This window comes from Schistocerca cancellata, chromosome 3, assembly GCF_023864275.1.
Source record: "Schistocerca cancellata isolate TAMUIC-IGC-003103 chromosome 3, iqSchCanc2.1, whole genome shotgun sequence".
NCBI classification, from domain to species: Eukaryota; Metazoa; Arthropoda; class Insecta; order Orthoptera; family Acrididae; genus Schistocerca; species Schistocerca cancellata.
The window spans coordinates 928434418-928449175 of record NC_064628.1 but is presented as its reverse complement, the minus strand read 5'-3'; the positions used below and the strand labels follow the sequence as shown (position 1 = coordinate 928449175).

At 42.8% G+C, this 14758-nt stretch overlaps 1 protein-coding gene across 1 annotated transcript in view; it reads left to right on the top strand.

Moving 5' to 3' along the window:
- The first annotated feature begins 768 nt into the window (after positions 1–768).
- Positions 769–14758, top strand: part of LOC126176658 (calcitonin gene-related peptide type 1 receptor) — a 275793-nt gene continuing 261803 nt past the window's right edge. The window contains exons 1-2 of the mRNA XM_049923814.1: positions 769–784; positions 939–1049. Of these exons, the coding sequence (XP_049779771.1) occupies positions 769–784; positions 939–1049 (127 nt within the window). The remainder of the gene's footprint in view (positions 785–938; positions 1050–14758) is intronic.

Here is a 14758-nt window from a genome sequence, read left to right as displayed (position 1 = left end):
TTGCGTGAGCTTTAACAGCGTGCATCTCGGCCTCCTCAAGAAACACGGTGTTGGCACTTACGTCAACACCTCATTGGAGACGAGGATGGGATACGAACCCACGCGTGCACAGCACTAAAATTAGATCGTAGCAATTGACGTAGCTGAAGGCTATGCTAACTATCGTCTCAGCAAATGAGAGTGTAATTCTCAGTGAACCATGGCAAGCAACGTCGGCTGTACAACTGGGGCGAGTGCTAGGACGTGTCACTAGACCTGCCGTGTGGCGGCGCTCGGTCTGCCATCACTGACAGTGGCGACACGCGGGTCCGTCGTATACTAGCGGACCGCGGCCGATTTAAAAGCTACCACCTAGCAAGTGTGGTGTCTGGCGGTGACACCATAGTAAACGAAGGCAGCAGTGAACTACATGAATGTTATTGAGGACCACCTGCATTTTTCATGCTTTAAGTCTCCACCTACAGCGATGACATCTTCCTCCAGGATAACTTATCGTGTTGCGTGGTCAGAATCGTTCTAGAGTGGTTTGAGGGACATTATAGTAAACTCACATTGATGTCTTGACCAGCAAAACACACATCGGGCGCCAATTTCGTGCCCGTAAACCGCCATCCCATAATTTGCGGGAATTGCTTGACTTGTGCGTAGACATGTGTTGCTACATACTTCTGGAATCCTGTCAAGGACCTGTAGAGTCCGTGCCTAGCAGAATCTCTATTGTAATGTGTCGGAAAAATGGAAAAACACACTATTAAACAGGTGGTTATAATGTTTTGGCTCATTGGTGAATATTCCTGTAGTCCAGCTGGAAGAGACTGCTAAATTTGCAAATGTAAACAGAAAATACAGTGTCTCAGATTAATTCCCAGTGTGCCCACGCGCTTTGCCTTGTGTAGCGCCTTGCAGCTGACGCTAGCACGCACGTGTCCGTGTTGCAGGGCTCTTCTGTCCCGGACTGTTCGACGGCTGGTCCTGCTGGTTCGACACACCCGCGGGCGTCACCGCCCACGCGCCGTGTCCCGACTTCATCACCGGATTCGAACCTAACCGTAAGTACACGCACGCCGTACCTGTCCAATCGTCTAAAACTTGCACCACAAACATGTCGATAACGGAAGGCGCCATTGGTAAGTGCATTTCATAAAGTACACTCCTGGAAATTGAAATAAGAACATCGTGAATTCATTGTCCCAGGAAGGGGAAACTTTATTGACACATTCCTGGGGTCAGATACATCACATGATCACACTGACAGAACCACAGGCACATAGACACAGGCAACAGAGCATGCACAACGCCGGCACTAGTACAGTGTATATCCACCTTTCGCAGCAATGCAGGCTGCTATTCTCCCATGGAGACGATCGTAGAGATGCTGGATGTAGTCCTGTGGAACGGCTTGCCATGCCATTTCCACCTGGCGCCTCAGTTGGACCAGCGTTCGTGCTGGACGTGCAGACCGCGTGAGACGACGCTTCATCCAGTCCCAAACATGCTCAATGGGGGACAGATCCGGAGATCTTGCTGGCCAGGGTAGTTGACTTACACCTTCTAGAGCACGTTGGGTGGCACGGGATACATGCGGACGTGCATTGTCCTGTTGGAACAGCAAGTTCCCTTGCCGGTCTAGGAATGGTAGAACGATGGGTTCGATGACGGTTTGGATGTACCGTGCACTATTCAGTGTCCCCTCGACGATCACCAGTGGTGTACGGCCAGTGTAGGAGATCGCTCCCCACACCATGAAGCCGGGTGTTGGCCCTGTGTGCCTCGGTCGTATGCAGTCCTGATTGTGGCGCTCACCTGCACGGCGCCAAACACGCATACGACCATCATTGGCACCAAGGCAGAAGCGACTCTCATCGCTGAAGACGACACGTCTCCATTCGTCCCTCCATTCACGCCTGTCGCGACACCACTGGAGGCGGGCTGCACGATGTTGGGGCGTGAGCGGAAGACGGCCTAACGGTGTGCGGGACCGTAGCCCAGCTTCATGGAGACGGTTGCGAATGGTCCTCGCCGATACCCCAGGAGCAACAGTGTCCCTAATTTGCTGGGAAGTGGCGGTGCGGTCCCCTACGGTACTGCGTAGGATCCTACGGTCTTGGCGTGCATCCGTGCGTTGCTGCGGTCCGGTCCCAGGTCGACGGGCACGTGCACCTTCCGCCGACCACTGGCGACAACATCGATGTACTGTGGAGACCTCACGCCCCACGTGTTGAGCAATTCGGCGGTACGTCCACCCGGCCTCCCGCATGCCCACTATACGCCCTCGCTCAAAGTCCGTCAATTGCACATACGGCTCACATTCCACGCTGTCACGGCATGCTACCAGTGTTAAAGACTGCGATGGAGCTCCGTATGCCACGGCAAACTGGCTGACACTGACGGCGGCGGTGCACAAATGCTGCGCAGCTAGCGCCATTCGACGGCCAACACCGCGGTTCCTGGTGTGTCCGCTGTGCCGTGCGTGTGATCATTGCTTGTACAGCCCTCTCGCAGTGTCCGGAGCAAGTATGGTGGGTCTGACACACCGGTGTCAATGTGTTCTTTTTTCCATTTTCAGGAGTGTAGCATGGTAGGCAGGAGTCGACCTATACAGCCCATTCACAGGGTATTATGAGTTACAGACTTGTACTTATTTAGAAAAGGTGCTAATATTTCAGTCGAATAATGCCTACTGCTAGTACCACAATTAATGCAGACCACACCAGAACGTCAGTGGTGTTTGTTTGCACGAGTCCAGTGCCAGTAGTTTACGAGATACCGTAGTTTGAATACTGCAAACACCGACAGTTGTTTGCTCCTTGTTGTGGCGCATACGAAAGTGAATTTCACGTTGGTGCGTATATTGAACCTTACACAGACGTTAGTAAGTCTTCGGAGCTGCCGCATTGTTGGGTGGGACATTGCCGAGGACAAAGTAAAGAGCAACGAAGGTGAATGCAGTGCCTCTGTGGTATCTGACACGAAAGAACCAATGTGCCTTCAACGCGTGTGCTCAAAATGACCAACATCAGCGTCCATACAAGCTTCCAGCATGCCATGCAACGATTTCTGCAAACGTTCCACCACTTCAGCGGAAATGACAGCGCAGGTAGCTGTAATACGCCGTTTCACATCCTCTGTAATTGTTTGAATAGGTTAAAGGGTTTGAGCTCTATTGTGATACGTATTGGCATACACGGTACACGAACGAACGGCATACTTCCTAGATTAACCATAAAACATGAGAATGACCGCTTTTCCCGCAAAGGGAAATACCATCTTCCAAGCACGTCCTGCTACGTCCACAATCGCACAACTGACAGGATCCTCGCAATGCAATCGGAGCGTACACAACACACAATCTAAACAAACATAACATCGTCTCTCGGCATCTAAGCAACAGGATGGAACAAACAGCTTTCGATGTTTGCAATGGTAACAATACGACATCTCGTAAACTATTAGCAGTACCTTCGTGCAACAAACACCATTGGGATTCTTATTTACACTGGTTTTGTATTGACTTTGCTGTCAATAGGCATTGTCCCATTTAAAAATGTGTAAGTCTAACAAAAGACTGCGCTTTCGTCATCGTATCAGAATCTGTGTGTTGGCTGCAAATACGTGCACTTGCCTACAGTTCTCATCTGTGAAAACCGTGTATCGATATTGGCTTCCATGACCGAAATATTTGCTGTGAAACTGTTAGGATTGTTAGGTGATTCATCCTGAATCATGTTTTCACTATTAGGGATAAAGCGTAGGAGTGCCTGTTTTAAGGTGATAGACTTAAATTTGCACTAAATTAGACGTCGCAATAGTAAGACAGAGGGCAAACTTCAGGAGGATAACGGTTGAAATACTTGTCCGGCAATCCTGGTTAGACCTTATGTTGCTTCGGTAAATAGCTTAAACTGAATTCGGGAATGCTTTCTTTGACAAGGTGCAAAATGGTTCAAATGGCAATGAGCACTAAGGGACTTAACATCTGGGGTCATCAGTCCCCTAGAACTTAGAACTACTTAAACTTAACTAACCTACGGACATCACATACATCCATGCCCGAGGCAGGATTCGTACCTGCGACCGTAGCGGGCGCGCGGTTCCAGACTGAAGTGCCTAGAACCGCTCGGCCGCAACTGTCGGCCCTTTGACACGGAAACGCCAGGTTTCCTTCCTTCTCTTTCCACAATGCGAGCTCCTTCTCCAATGACGTCATGGTCGACGTGACGTCAAACCACAATGCTTCATTCCTCAATTTTCTTATCTTAAAGCGCTTTCACTTGTTTTTATTACTCCCATTTTGGAGACGAGACATACGTAGTACTGTCATGAGCAGTTAGATTGGGAGCAGCTGGTGTGCACGAGAGAGAGAGAGAGACAGAGAGAGAGATAGAGGGGGGGGGGGGGGTGAGACCCAGGGAAACCGCTCATGTCAGTATTGTCTATGGAAGGGGTCGGTATGTAACGTGACTCGGGTACTGTTAGGCCCTGATATGTACGTCAAAGTGACAGACACGCATTTGAACGCTTCGAAATTTGCGCCTAGCACACCCCTCTCCAAGATAGTTTGGACACTGTTCTATTACTGCGCCAAAGAGTCAGGAGCATCTCCTCCGTACATCGATTGAGGGGAAAGTGCAGCCTCCAGCTTGTTCTACCTTGGGCAACAGAGAGTTGGTAGATGATATGAGCCGTCATTATCCGATGTCGTTTGGATCTACGCTGTGGCATCAGGTTCTGCTAAACTGGAAATCTGCCTGATAGCTTCCTGTCATGACAGTGACCTAGCTATTATCTTCCGCAGCTGACTGGAGTAATTAAACACAACGTATTTCTTTAACTGAGTTGAAAGCAAGTGTTAGAAATAATGCATAGGTGGGGAACTTACAATACGACACAAATAAAGTATAACAGAAATACTGTCTCCTCAGAAGTATTCCGACCCTCCAGTGTAATGCAGAACTGACCACTAAAAGCCACGCCAATGTAAATGGAGGCGGAAAAAGTATTCTGTTATGAGCAGACAAGCTGGAACAGCAGTTTGGCTCCATCATGAGCCTGAAGTGACTTCGAATGTGGTCTACTTATTGGATGCCACGTGAGTAACAGATCGATCAGGGACATTCAGTCCTTCCAAAGCTGCCTCAGTCCGCTGTATGTGACGTGACTGTGAAGTGGAAACCTGAACTAATAACAATCAGATGTCGTTTAGTTACGGACACGGGCCATCGTCCGCTTCATAGGGTGGTTGTAAGGAAGCTGTAGACATTCTTATGGGTGCATAGACACGCAACATGTTTTTATGGCACAAAATGACCCGCACATCAACACAGTCACGCCAGAAGATATTCACTCGACGAAATAGTTGATTCGCTGATGAAGGTCGTTAGGTTTTAGTCTCATGCCAAAATTGTAGCGAAGATGAAAAGTGTACGAACAACGCTCGTGTCTGAACTTAATGAAAGCTTCGATAAAGAGTGATATGGATATGTGTATGTGAAGAAAAACCAAAAACTCTCTACAATAAATGAACGATAGTTCTTATAATTTATACATCCTATACATTTATTAGAAACACGTTTAGTCACGGAAAGAGAATTGCAGCGCAGACTATCACAAGAAAGTGTGGACTACACTGAAAATATTAACGTCACAGTAAGTAATTTTTTTCTCCTTCAGTTTCTCCTGCGTTTATTACAGTATATGAAAAAAACTGAACCGATACCTTGGGTCTGTAGCGGCGCACTTCACAAGATTGTTATACGAACTTATAATCAGTGTGCCTGAAAAGCTGATACCCATTGATAAGAAAACGTATCGCATAATCAGTAAGTATGTAGGCTGAATTATTTGGAAAGTATATTGTCTCGGGCTGTCAGGACTCAACCAGCGAAGCGAAATGTCAGCCCTTACAATAAAAAGTCTCACACATACCCTAAATTACCAGTCAGTCGGTCGGACTCACTAAAGGCAGGATAAGCCATATTCACAAAAAACACAGATGACAGGATACCAGCAAATGTAATTCGTGCCTTGCTACCTGCAACATATGTTTTAGAGAGGACTCAGAATGTAAAATTCTATACGACAAAGAAATTAATTGAAACAATTGGAAAAAATACTCCATGTCCCCCAGCAAATCACATGAAACACAAAGACTTAAACTGGATGACAGTCTGGTCAAATTTTGCAGTCAAATCCGTATGTTCTCGGTTGCTCCCAGCGAATGTTCATAAATAGTCTCGACAGCTCCGCGACGCCAACGAATAAAACTGACTAGTTATCCGTAGTGCCCATACTGCGAAATGATTGACACTGCCTTACACCGTACAGTATGTTGCTCTGTAATTGGAAGTCTATGGAAACTGATAAAATTTAAATCAATAAATTTCCTGTCTACAACTGTTAACGAAACAAATAGGAGAAAATAATTTATATGGGCGTCAAAGCGTTTCGAGCAACAGAACAATCACATTATTTACGTATTTATTACAAACTACAACTTCGGCGAGGGAGGGAAGGCTGTTTACGACCAAACGGAAAACTTGCAGAACGAAAAACCAAAAACCGTCAACAATAAATGGAGTAGAGTATAGTTCTTATCATTTATACATCCTACATCAGTGTTGTATTTAAAATCAACGTACAAGTTTTGTGGTACCTGTTGGTAAATAAATTCATTACAAAATACGTTTTCTGGCGCATCGAGTTTTCATTCAGGAGAATGCGAGTTCGAACTCAAATGATATCGTTCTTTCTTTGCCCTTTGTAACCTTAAATAAAGTACTATTCAAACCTGAGCTTGTGCCCTACGAAGATGCACAGTATAGGTGTCAGTCACAAATGTCATGTCACTGCAATTATAAGGCACACACCGCGAACTATGTTTAGATGTTACCATTATCTTTCAGGATGTCTGACATGTCACAGAGGTCCCAAATTCCCTCAATTATTGTAGCAAAGATTTCATAATTATAGAAGAATGTGAGCCCTATGCTCCTGTTAGCTGGAAACAGGTAGCTGCTGCGGCGGCGGCACTGCTTTAAATATGTACATTGTAACGGCCGGGAACATCAGTTTCCTTTGACATTGGACGTGGTGAGCTGATGTTAGTCAAGAATGCCTTTAAGGCAACAAAGACGCCATTCTCATCACCTCAATGAGTTTGAACGAGGTCGTGTAATAGGGCTACCAGAAAGTGAAAGTTCCATTTTCGATATCGCAGACTGTCTTAGCAGGAGTGATCACTAGCTGCGGTGGTCACGAGAATGCACGGCCGCAAGAAGATCGGGCTGTGGACGGCAATGTCGCACTACCGAGAGAGAAGATCGCACCCCACACACACACACACACACAACGAACTACTGAAGATCGGTTACTTCACGGATAACTCAGAGTCAGAGGCTCTGCGGAGTACATTCCACTGCTTCCAAACCACTGCTAAGTGAGACTTCAGTGGTGTTTTCTGATGAAAGCTGGTTCTGCCTCAGTGAAGTGATCACAGTGTGTTTGTTAGGTTGAGCGCCTGCAGTGAACCTGTCTGCGTACAAGACGCACTGGGTTTGTGGTCCGGGGTGCGGTTTCGTATGACAGCTGGAGCATTCTCGAGGTTATCACACGCACCCTCACTGCAAAATTGTACGTCTATGTCGTAATCCGACCTGTTTTGCTGCCATTCACGAACAGCATTACAGCGATTGTTTACTGACAAGATAACGCTCGCGCACATACAGCTGTTGTAACCCAACATGCTTTACAGAGTGTCGACATGTTGTCTTGGCCTGTTCGACCACCAGATCTGTTTGCAGTCGTACGACGACTCCAGCATTTATCCACAAACAGCACTAACCGTCCCTGTGTTGACCGACCAAGTGCCACCGCCATGGAACTCCACGCCACAGACTGACATCGCACACCTGTACGGCAAAATGCTCACATGTTTTCATGCTTTCATTCAACGTTCTGGCGGTTACGCCGATTATTATTGTACCTGTATTTTATATTTGCAATGGCTTGTATCGCGCTTACATTTACCTGTCATCTTGCAATGTCAGTGATTTAAAATGTTACCTAGAGAAACGTTTTCGCGGAATTTCGTTCAAATGGCTATGGGACTCAACTGCTGAGGTCATTAGTCCCCTAGAACTTAGAACTAATTAAACCTAACTAACCTAAGGACATCACAAACATCCATGCCCGAGGCAGGATTCGAACCTGCGACCATAGCGGTCTTGCTGTTCCAGACTGCAGCGCCTTTAACCGCACGGCCACTCTGGCCGGCTGGAATTTCGTTACTCTACATTAATTACAAATTGTTGTTGAGGATATTTTGGTCTGTGTATTAAAATACTAATTGCATTGCTCATTTCTTTTGTAACATTCCCCTCTTGTTTTGTCCCCGTATGATGAAAAGAATCCAAATCCATTGACTGATGGTTCCTTCCAACATTTCCAGCGATTTTTTTGTCATTTTTGCTTGGTATTTCTAAAGGACACTACTATTACTGATCCGACGAAGTATTTGACCGATATTGCGAGAAGGCTTACGCATTGTTCTCGAAATGGAAAGTCACAAGTGGAACATACACTTTATTACCTAGAATTTCCATATTAGTTTACGTCGCCAAGTAGATAAAAGCAAGAAGTATGCCTAATTTATCTACTGGCACAACTCATTCGAACAGCAGCAGAACAAAATTATCAGACATATTCTTCCATTTACCGTTGTAACACAATAACCAGGAGCTGAGCCAATGATATATCTCCTATTGTCATCCTTTCTTATTGAATTTTTCCTGTTGCTTTGAAACGAGTCGCTAAAGTAAATGGGCGTAATCTGTCTGGCGAAATATCCAAATATTCCATTCTTCCAGATTTTCTTATCCTGTGTATCAGTACCATCTAGCGATTGGAAATCTTTTGCGAGTGAATGAATAACAACAACAACAACAATAATAATAATAACAATAACAAACTAATAATGAAAGAAGTTTCTTGCATTACAGGAGAAGGTTGACGATTAAAAATAAAAATAGGCTGCTCCTTCAGCTGGCGCAATCCAAAGGCATTCTTAGGATTGGTAACTTATTCCATCCTGGCTATTTGCAGAATAAAAAGAAAAAACTGAACCGATACACATCGCTAGTCCAACGGGATCTGAACCGGAACTTCCCTTGCCTTTTAGCACGAGATTAGCATTTCGCCACGGAGTTAACATGACGTTGTTTTGTTTAGGTCTCAGCCATTACTCTGCTGGTAGTTAATGCTGACAATTCACAACATGAAATACCAAAGCAATTGAAATTTAAGCGTGGAATTAAGAATTAACTTCTTAGGGTCGAGAAATTAAATTTAGTATCTCGATATCATATAAACGGGACGGCTATTCAGATTACCTCATCAGTATGTAAAGAGAATAACACGAGAATTAAGCAGGATGACTCGGTACCATCCCCAAAAGTGACTGAACGATCACGAGGTTCCAGACATCGTCAGCCAGTTTGGTCAATCTCAACTGCACTATAAATATGAAGAACTTCACGCTCACAACGCCCTCACTGCTATCCACCACCTGTTCCGCCAGTCCTCATTGGAGACGCACTACCTGACGTCGATCTAAGGGACAGCTTCAAACCGACAGCTTGAGGTGAAAGCTTATTTCAACAAAACTAAAAATGCATGCAGAACGGCCTTCTCCAAAATACCAATAAACAGTAAGATACTATAAACTGTTCACCTCAAATGAACTGCATCTATGTCCGGTCTTGTGGCATACACAACTGCAATATCAAGGATACCACCAAACTACGAAGGCGCTACGAAAAAAAGACTCATACATCGATCTCATGCAGTAATAAATCAAATGCTGGTGTCACAAGAAAAAACAGAACAAACTGTCAAAAGTGCAGCTGTGCACTTTCATACACTTTTCACTTCCGGTACCACCATAGGTGATTCGTACTAACAAACTTGTTCACTGCTTCCATAATTTTTAGGCCTTCTTTTACACCAAAATGATAAGCAAAAGTCCGATCCATGTCATTAACTGTTGCTTCAAATTTATTCAGAGACTTCCTCTTGTTTTCGACTGTCAGCACAACACCTAATGTAGACTGTTATAAATATCTAAATGTGGATACTAATCAACATAAAAGAAAAGACACCAACAGAGACTAGACTACATAAAATAGAGAGGGTCTTTCAAACAACAGGAATTAGTTACAATAGAAAACTGTCATCCAGGAAGACAAAACTGGAATTCCATGAAATAGTCGTAAGGCCACAACTACTTCACGCAGCAGAAACTCTTAAGCTAACTGTGAGAGGAGATAAAAAAACTGAAAGTAGAACACTAAGAAATGTGCTAGAACTCAAACTCAGCAGTGAAGAATAAGAATACAGAAATATGTCTTAAATTTGAAAGAAAAATAATAGATGTAATGTGAAAAAAAAGATTCAAATGGTATAAACATACACGTAGGATGAATAATGACAGAATAACTAAACAAAACTGACTTATCAAACGATTACATATCCAGCATCACGTAGGTGAGAGAAATAGGAGAACGTATCGAAAATGTAGGAGTTGACTTGGATACAGTAAGAGAGAACACTTCTTAAGAAAGCCACAGAACAGGCAGGCTTTCACACCAGAATAAAATTAAGAACTGAAAAAAATTTTGGTCATTAGAAGAGAAGGAATGAAGGAAGTCTCAGCCCAAAGAAAAGTCCTGATGAAAACAAAGCAGTAGGAAAAAGTTTATTATCGTACGCTTAAAAAGAGTTATTGGGACTTTTTAAAAAAAATCGAAGCAACGTCTTGCGCAGAATTCCCTGTCAAAGATTTCAAGTATAAAGCGTATATGTAGCATTACTCTCGTAATGTCTACTGAGAGACGAAAGCTGTCTTGTATAGAAGTACCCCTTCTTGACAATCAAAATCGAGAAAAGGTTATATACTATTCTCTATCTCTCTAAGGTTTTAAATACATACCTATAAATCAGGAGGAGATAGTTGACACACACGACACAAGTATTATAGAGAAGATGTGCTACATACTTTTCATATTACCTAGCAGTATTTACAATATTCCCCTTACTATATGCATGTTTTATGGTGTAAACTGGTAAGCATCCATTCGTTTGGTAAAATGCTAGTACCTCTAGTTCTCTACGTAAGAATATGTTGAGGAAAGTCGCAGAGATGCACTAAGTCATCTTTCCTCACGTCAGTTTTTTACTTACGTTAGATTAGAGGAGTGTGATTCGACAGATACTCTTGATTTGGGTTCTGAATGTTGTAGCATTCTTCCTCAACACTGTGATCTGTGAGTGATATGTGTTTTGGAGTAACGATCTCAAGCAGTCTAAAGTTGAATGAGTCTATAAAACAATATACAAGGAAAAAGCAATGTACTTGTATCAGATATTGACACGACTATTGATAAAATCACAAAAGTCCGTTGATAGATGTGGGGATATCAGAGGTGGAACCTGCTCTGTGCACATGTGCAACATGGTTTTACTGTTCTGTCAAATTCTTCTTGTGATATATCATCCATTTCACCTCAATCTACTTCCTATTCCTTTTCTATAACACTGTATTCATATTCATTTCCTTCTAGATATTCCTCCCACTTATCAGTTGTCCAATCTTTGCTTACAATTAGTACTGGCTTGCAACCTCTTGATATTCATACGGTTTCATCTCTTTCCTCCAAAGGTCAGTCTTGTTTTCCTACAGGCGACATTTATTTTTTGCCTACTTATGCCTGCTTCTGCCACCTTGCACATGTATTCTAACCATTCCTGCTTAGTCATTTTCCACTCCTTCTTAATCTCATATTTTATATGGATATTATACATTTCGCCTGCTTCATTTATTGCATTATCATTTGCCTTTTAGGGTTTATATTCGGTATCTCCTTCATATTCAATGATTACGACTAGGCTTTGACTTTTTAACTCTTTGTTTCTATGCTGCCTTCACAATTTCGAGTCTCAAAACTACCCATTATTTTTCTGTTGCACTTCTTTCCCCCGTTTCATCACTGTTCACCAGAAATTATATGCCGCCTGATGACAATGTGTGCACATGATGCAGTAAGTAAATAGTTTGACAATTATATTTGAAGTATAGCCCTACATTGTAAAAGTTTATGTTAAGGATTGAACCCTCCGCTATCTGAAGAATTTTCACACAAAATCAGTCAATTTCATAATTCATCATTTTCACTTCTTAGAGGAAAATGTATCCAATACACAGTGATCCACAGTTTATCATCATATTTTGTTTTCAGCTGAAGTGTGTAAGAAAGTCTCGTTGACACATTTATATCAGATTTTCTGTGTTTCAGATGCCATAAACAGAAAGTTAATGCAAACATACATCAAAACAGTTCCAAGACTCTTGGAACGTTAAAAATTGTCTTGATGTCTTAGATGTAAATCACGGAGAATTTCGACCAACAGGATGTATGGGATGCTATTACGGTACTACAACTACAAAAGAGGTAAATAAATGAAATGCCGTGCGGGTAAGGCCTCCCGTCGGGTAGGCCGTTCGCCTGGTGCAGGTCTTTCGATTTGACGCCACTTGGGCGACCTGCGCGTCGATGAGGATGAAATGATGATGATTAGGACAACACAACACCCAGTCCCTGAGCGGAGAAAATCTCCGACCCAGCCGGGAATCGAACCCGGGACCTTAGGAATGACATTCCGTCACGCTGACCACTCAGCTACCGGGGCCGGACTACAAAAGAGGTAGCAGCATTGTATTACTGCTACTTATTGATGCTCAACATAAATTCATATGTATGGATGTAGGTTTTAATGGGAGGATTAGAGATCGAGAAGTGTTCCAGAAGAGTCCACTGAATGAAATTTTTAGTAGTGCTGGAAATTTAACGAACATACCTCCACCAGAGATATTATCAGGAACTCAAACTGTACAGCCTGTAATGGGACATACTCCTCTAGCATTACCTTTCCTGGACAGTAGTTGTCGATGCAAGCACTATTTTTCCAATTTTGGACAGCTCAGTATTATCTCAGCTGCTTTTCTGAAAACTTTCATATAATTTTATACACAGTATGTCATATTTCAAGCTAAAATTTATGAAAAGGATACTTTGTTTTGAATGCTATAATCGATAAATACTATTTCTGAATATATAGTTAAATTCTTTTAGAAACATTTGAAATAACAAATAATTGGCACATTGAAAATTTCTAGTTTTATTTACGCAATTTAATACTGTTTATTATGTTTAATTCTGGATTCATTTATGGAATAATAATTGAACTTAATAGAAATTCATTTATCAAGAAAAATTGTAAACCCTTTGGAATACTGTTATTACTGCAGAGTGAGAGACTAGTAAGCATGCCTCTGATGTGATGGGACGTATTTTTGTATTTTTGGCGAAAAATGTAATCTCGGCTTTGTAATGTGAAAATTCAAAAGACTGTATGAGATACTAAAACGTAACAAAATATACTAACGTAACAACAAGAACCCTGCAACAACAATCCCAAAATTTATTTAGATTAGTTCAATCAAGAGGACCAGAAATGTGAGAATTTGAGCTTTAAGAAATAGACCCCTAGACAAGAAGAACTGGAGCCATCTCCACACGAAAAGCTACATAAACTACAAACATTATTGTAATCTTCGCTTCTCTCCAATTTTTCATAAAAGACCTTGCTTATTGTGGATAATAACTAGAATAAGGGAGGAGGAGGAGATTACAAGCCGTATATACCTATAGTTGACGATGCTTTCCCTTATCACAGCATTTAATGAAATGTCACACAGCAACAAAAGATATTTAATTCCCATTTCAGTAGGACAAGTAGAACTTATGAAAATCTGATCGTCAGTTTATTGTCACCTCTTTTCAAAATACCTTTTTCTTTTTCATTTGTAACCACTCTTCCTTTTTGTCCACTTCCACGTAGACTGCTGTATGATGATTAAGATGATGATGCTTGAAATGGCTGGCCATCTCATGTTCACAGCAGACAGTATGCCAAAATATTGCAAAAAATGTTATTTGGCGAAACTGTTATGACCAGTGTGTCAGAAAGTGAAATTCGTAGTAGCCGTGCTACCATTACACCAATGACTTTAATATTCAGACGAAACGCTCTGTACGAATTTTGGCAATAAGCAGCCTCCTCTGCCAAACGTTGCATGAGAACGACACGCGGTAAACCGCTGTACCAGGGACGTAGACGTCTCAGAGCGGTTCGAACAGAAGACAAGACTTCGTCGGTAAGTTTACTCAGCCTACAGTGTTGCCAGTTTGTGCAGATAGCCGGAATTAGAGTATTATCAGCGTGCCCATGTTATTTGTCCCACGTCGCGGTCAGTGCGGACATGGGCTCTGCAGAGGCCGGCTTCTGGTCGGGTTCTGTTACGAAAAGTGTACGTGGGTCATTATCTGGAAAGAAGTACTATGCGAGTGAGATAGATCTACCTAGCCAAGGGCTAGAGATATGGATAAGAACGAGTGATATACAGGGTTATTAAAAATGATTGAAGCGATTTCACAGCTCTACAATAACTTTATTATTTGAGATATTTTCACAATGCTTTGCACACATATACAGAAACTCAAAAAGTTTTTTTAGGCATTCACAAATGTTCTATATGTGCCCCTTTAGTGATTCGGCAGACGTCAAGCCGATAATCAAGTTCCTCCCACACTCAGCGCAGCATCTCCCCATCAATGACTTCGAAAGCGTTGTTGATGCGAGCTCG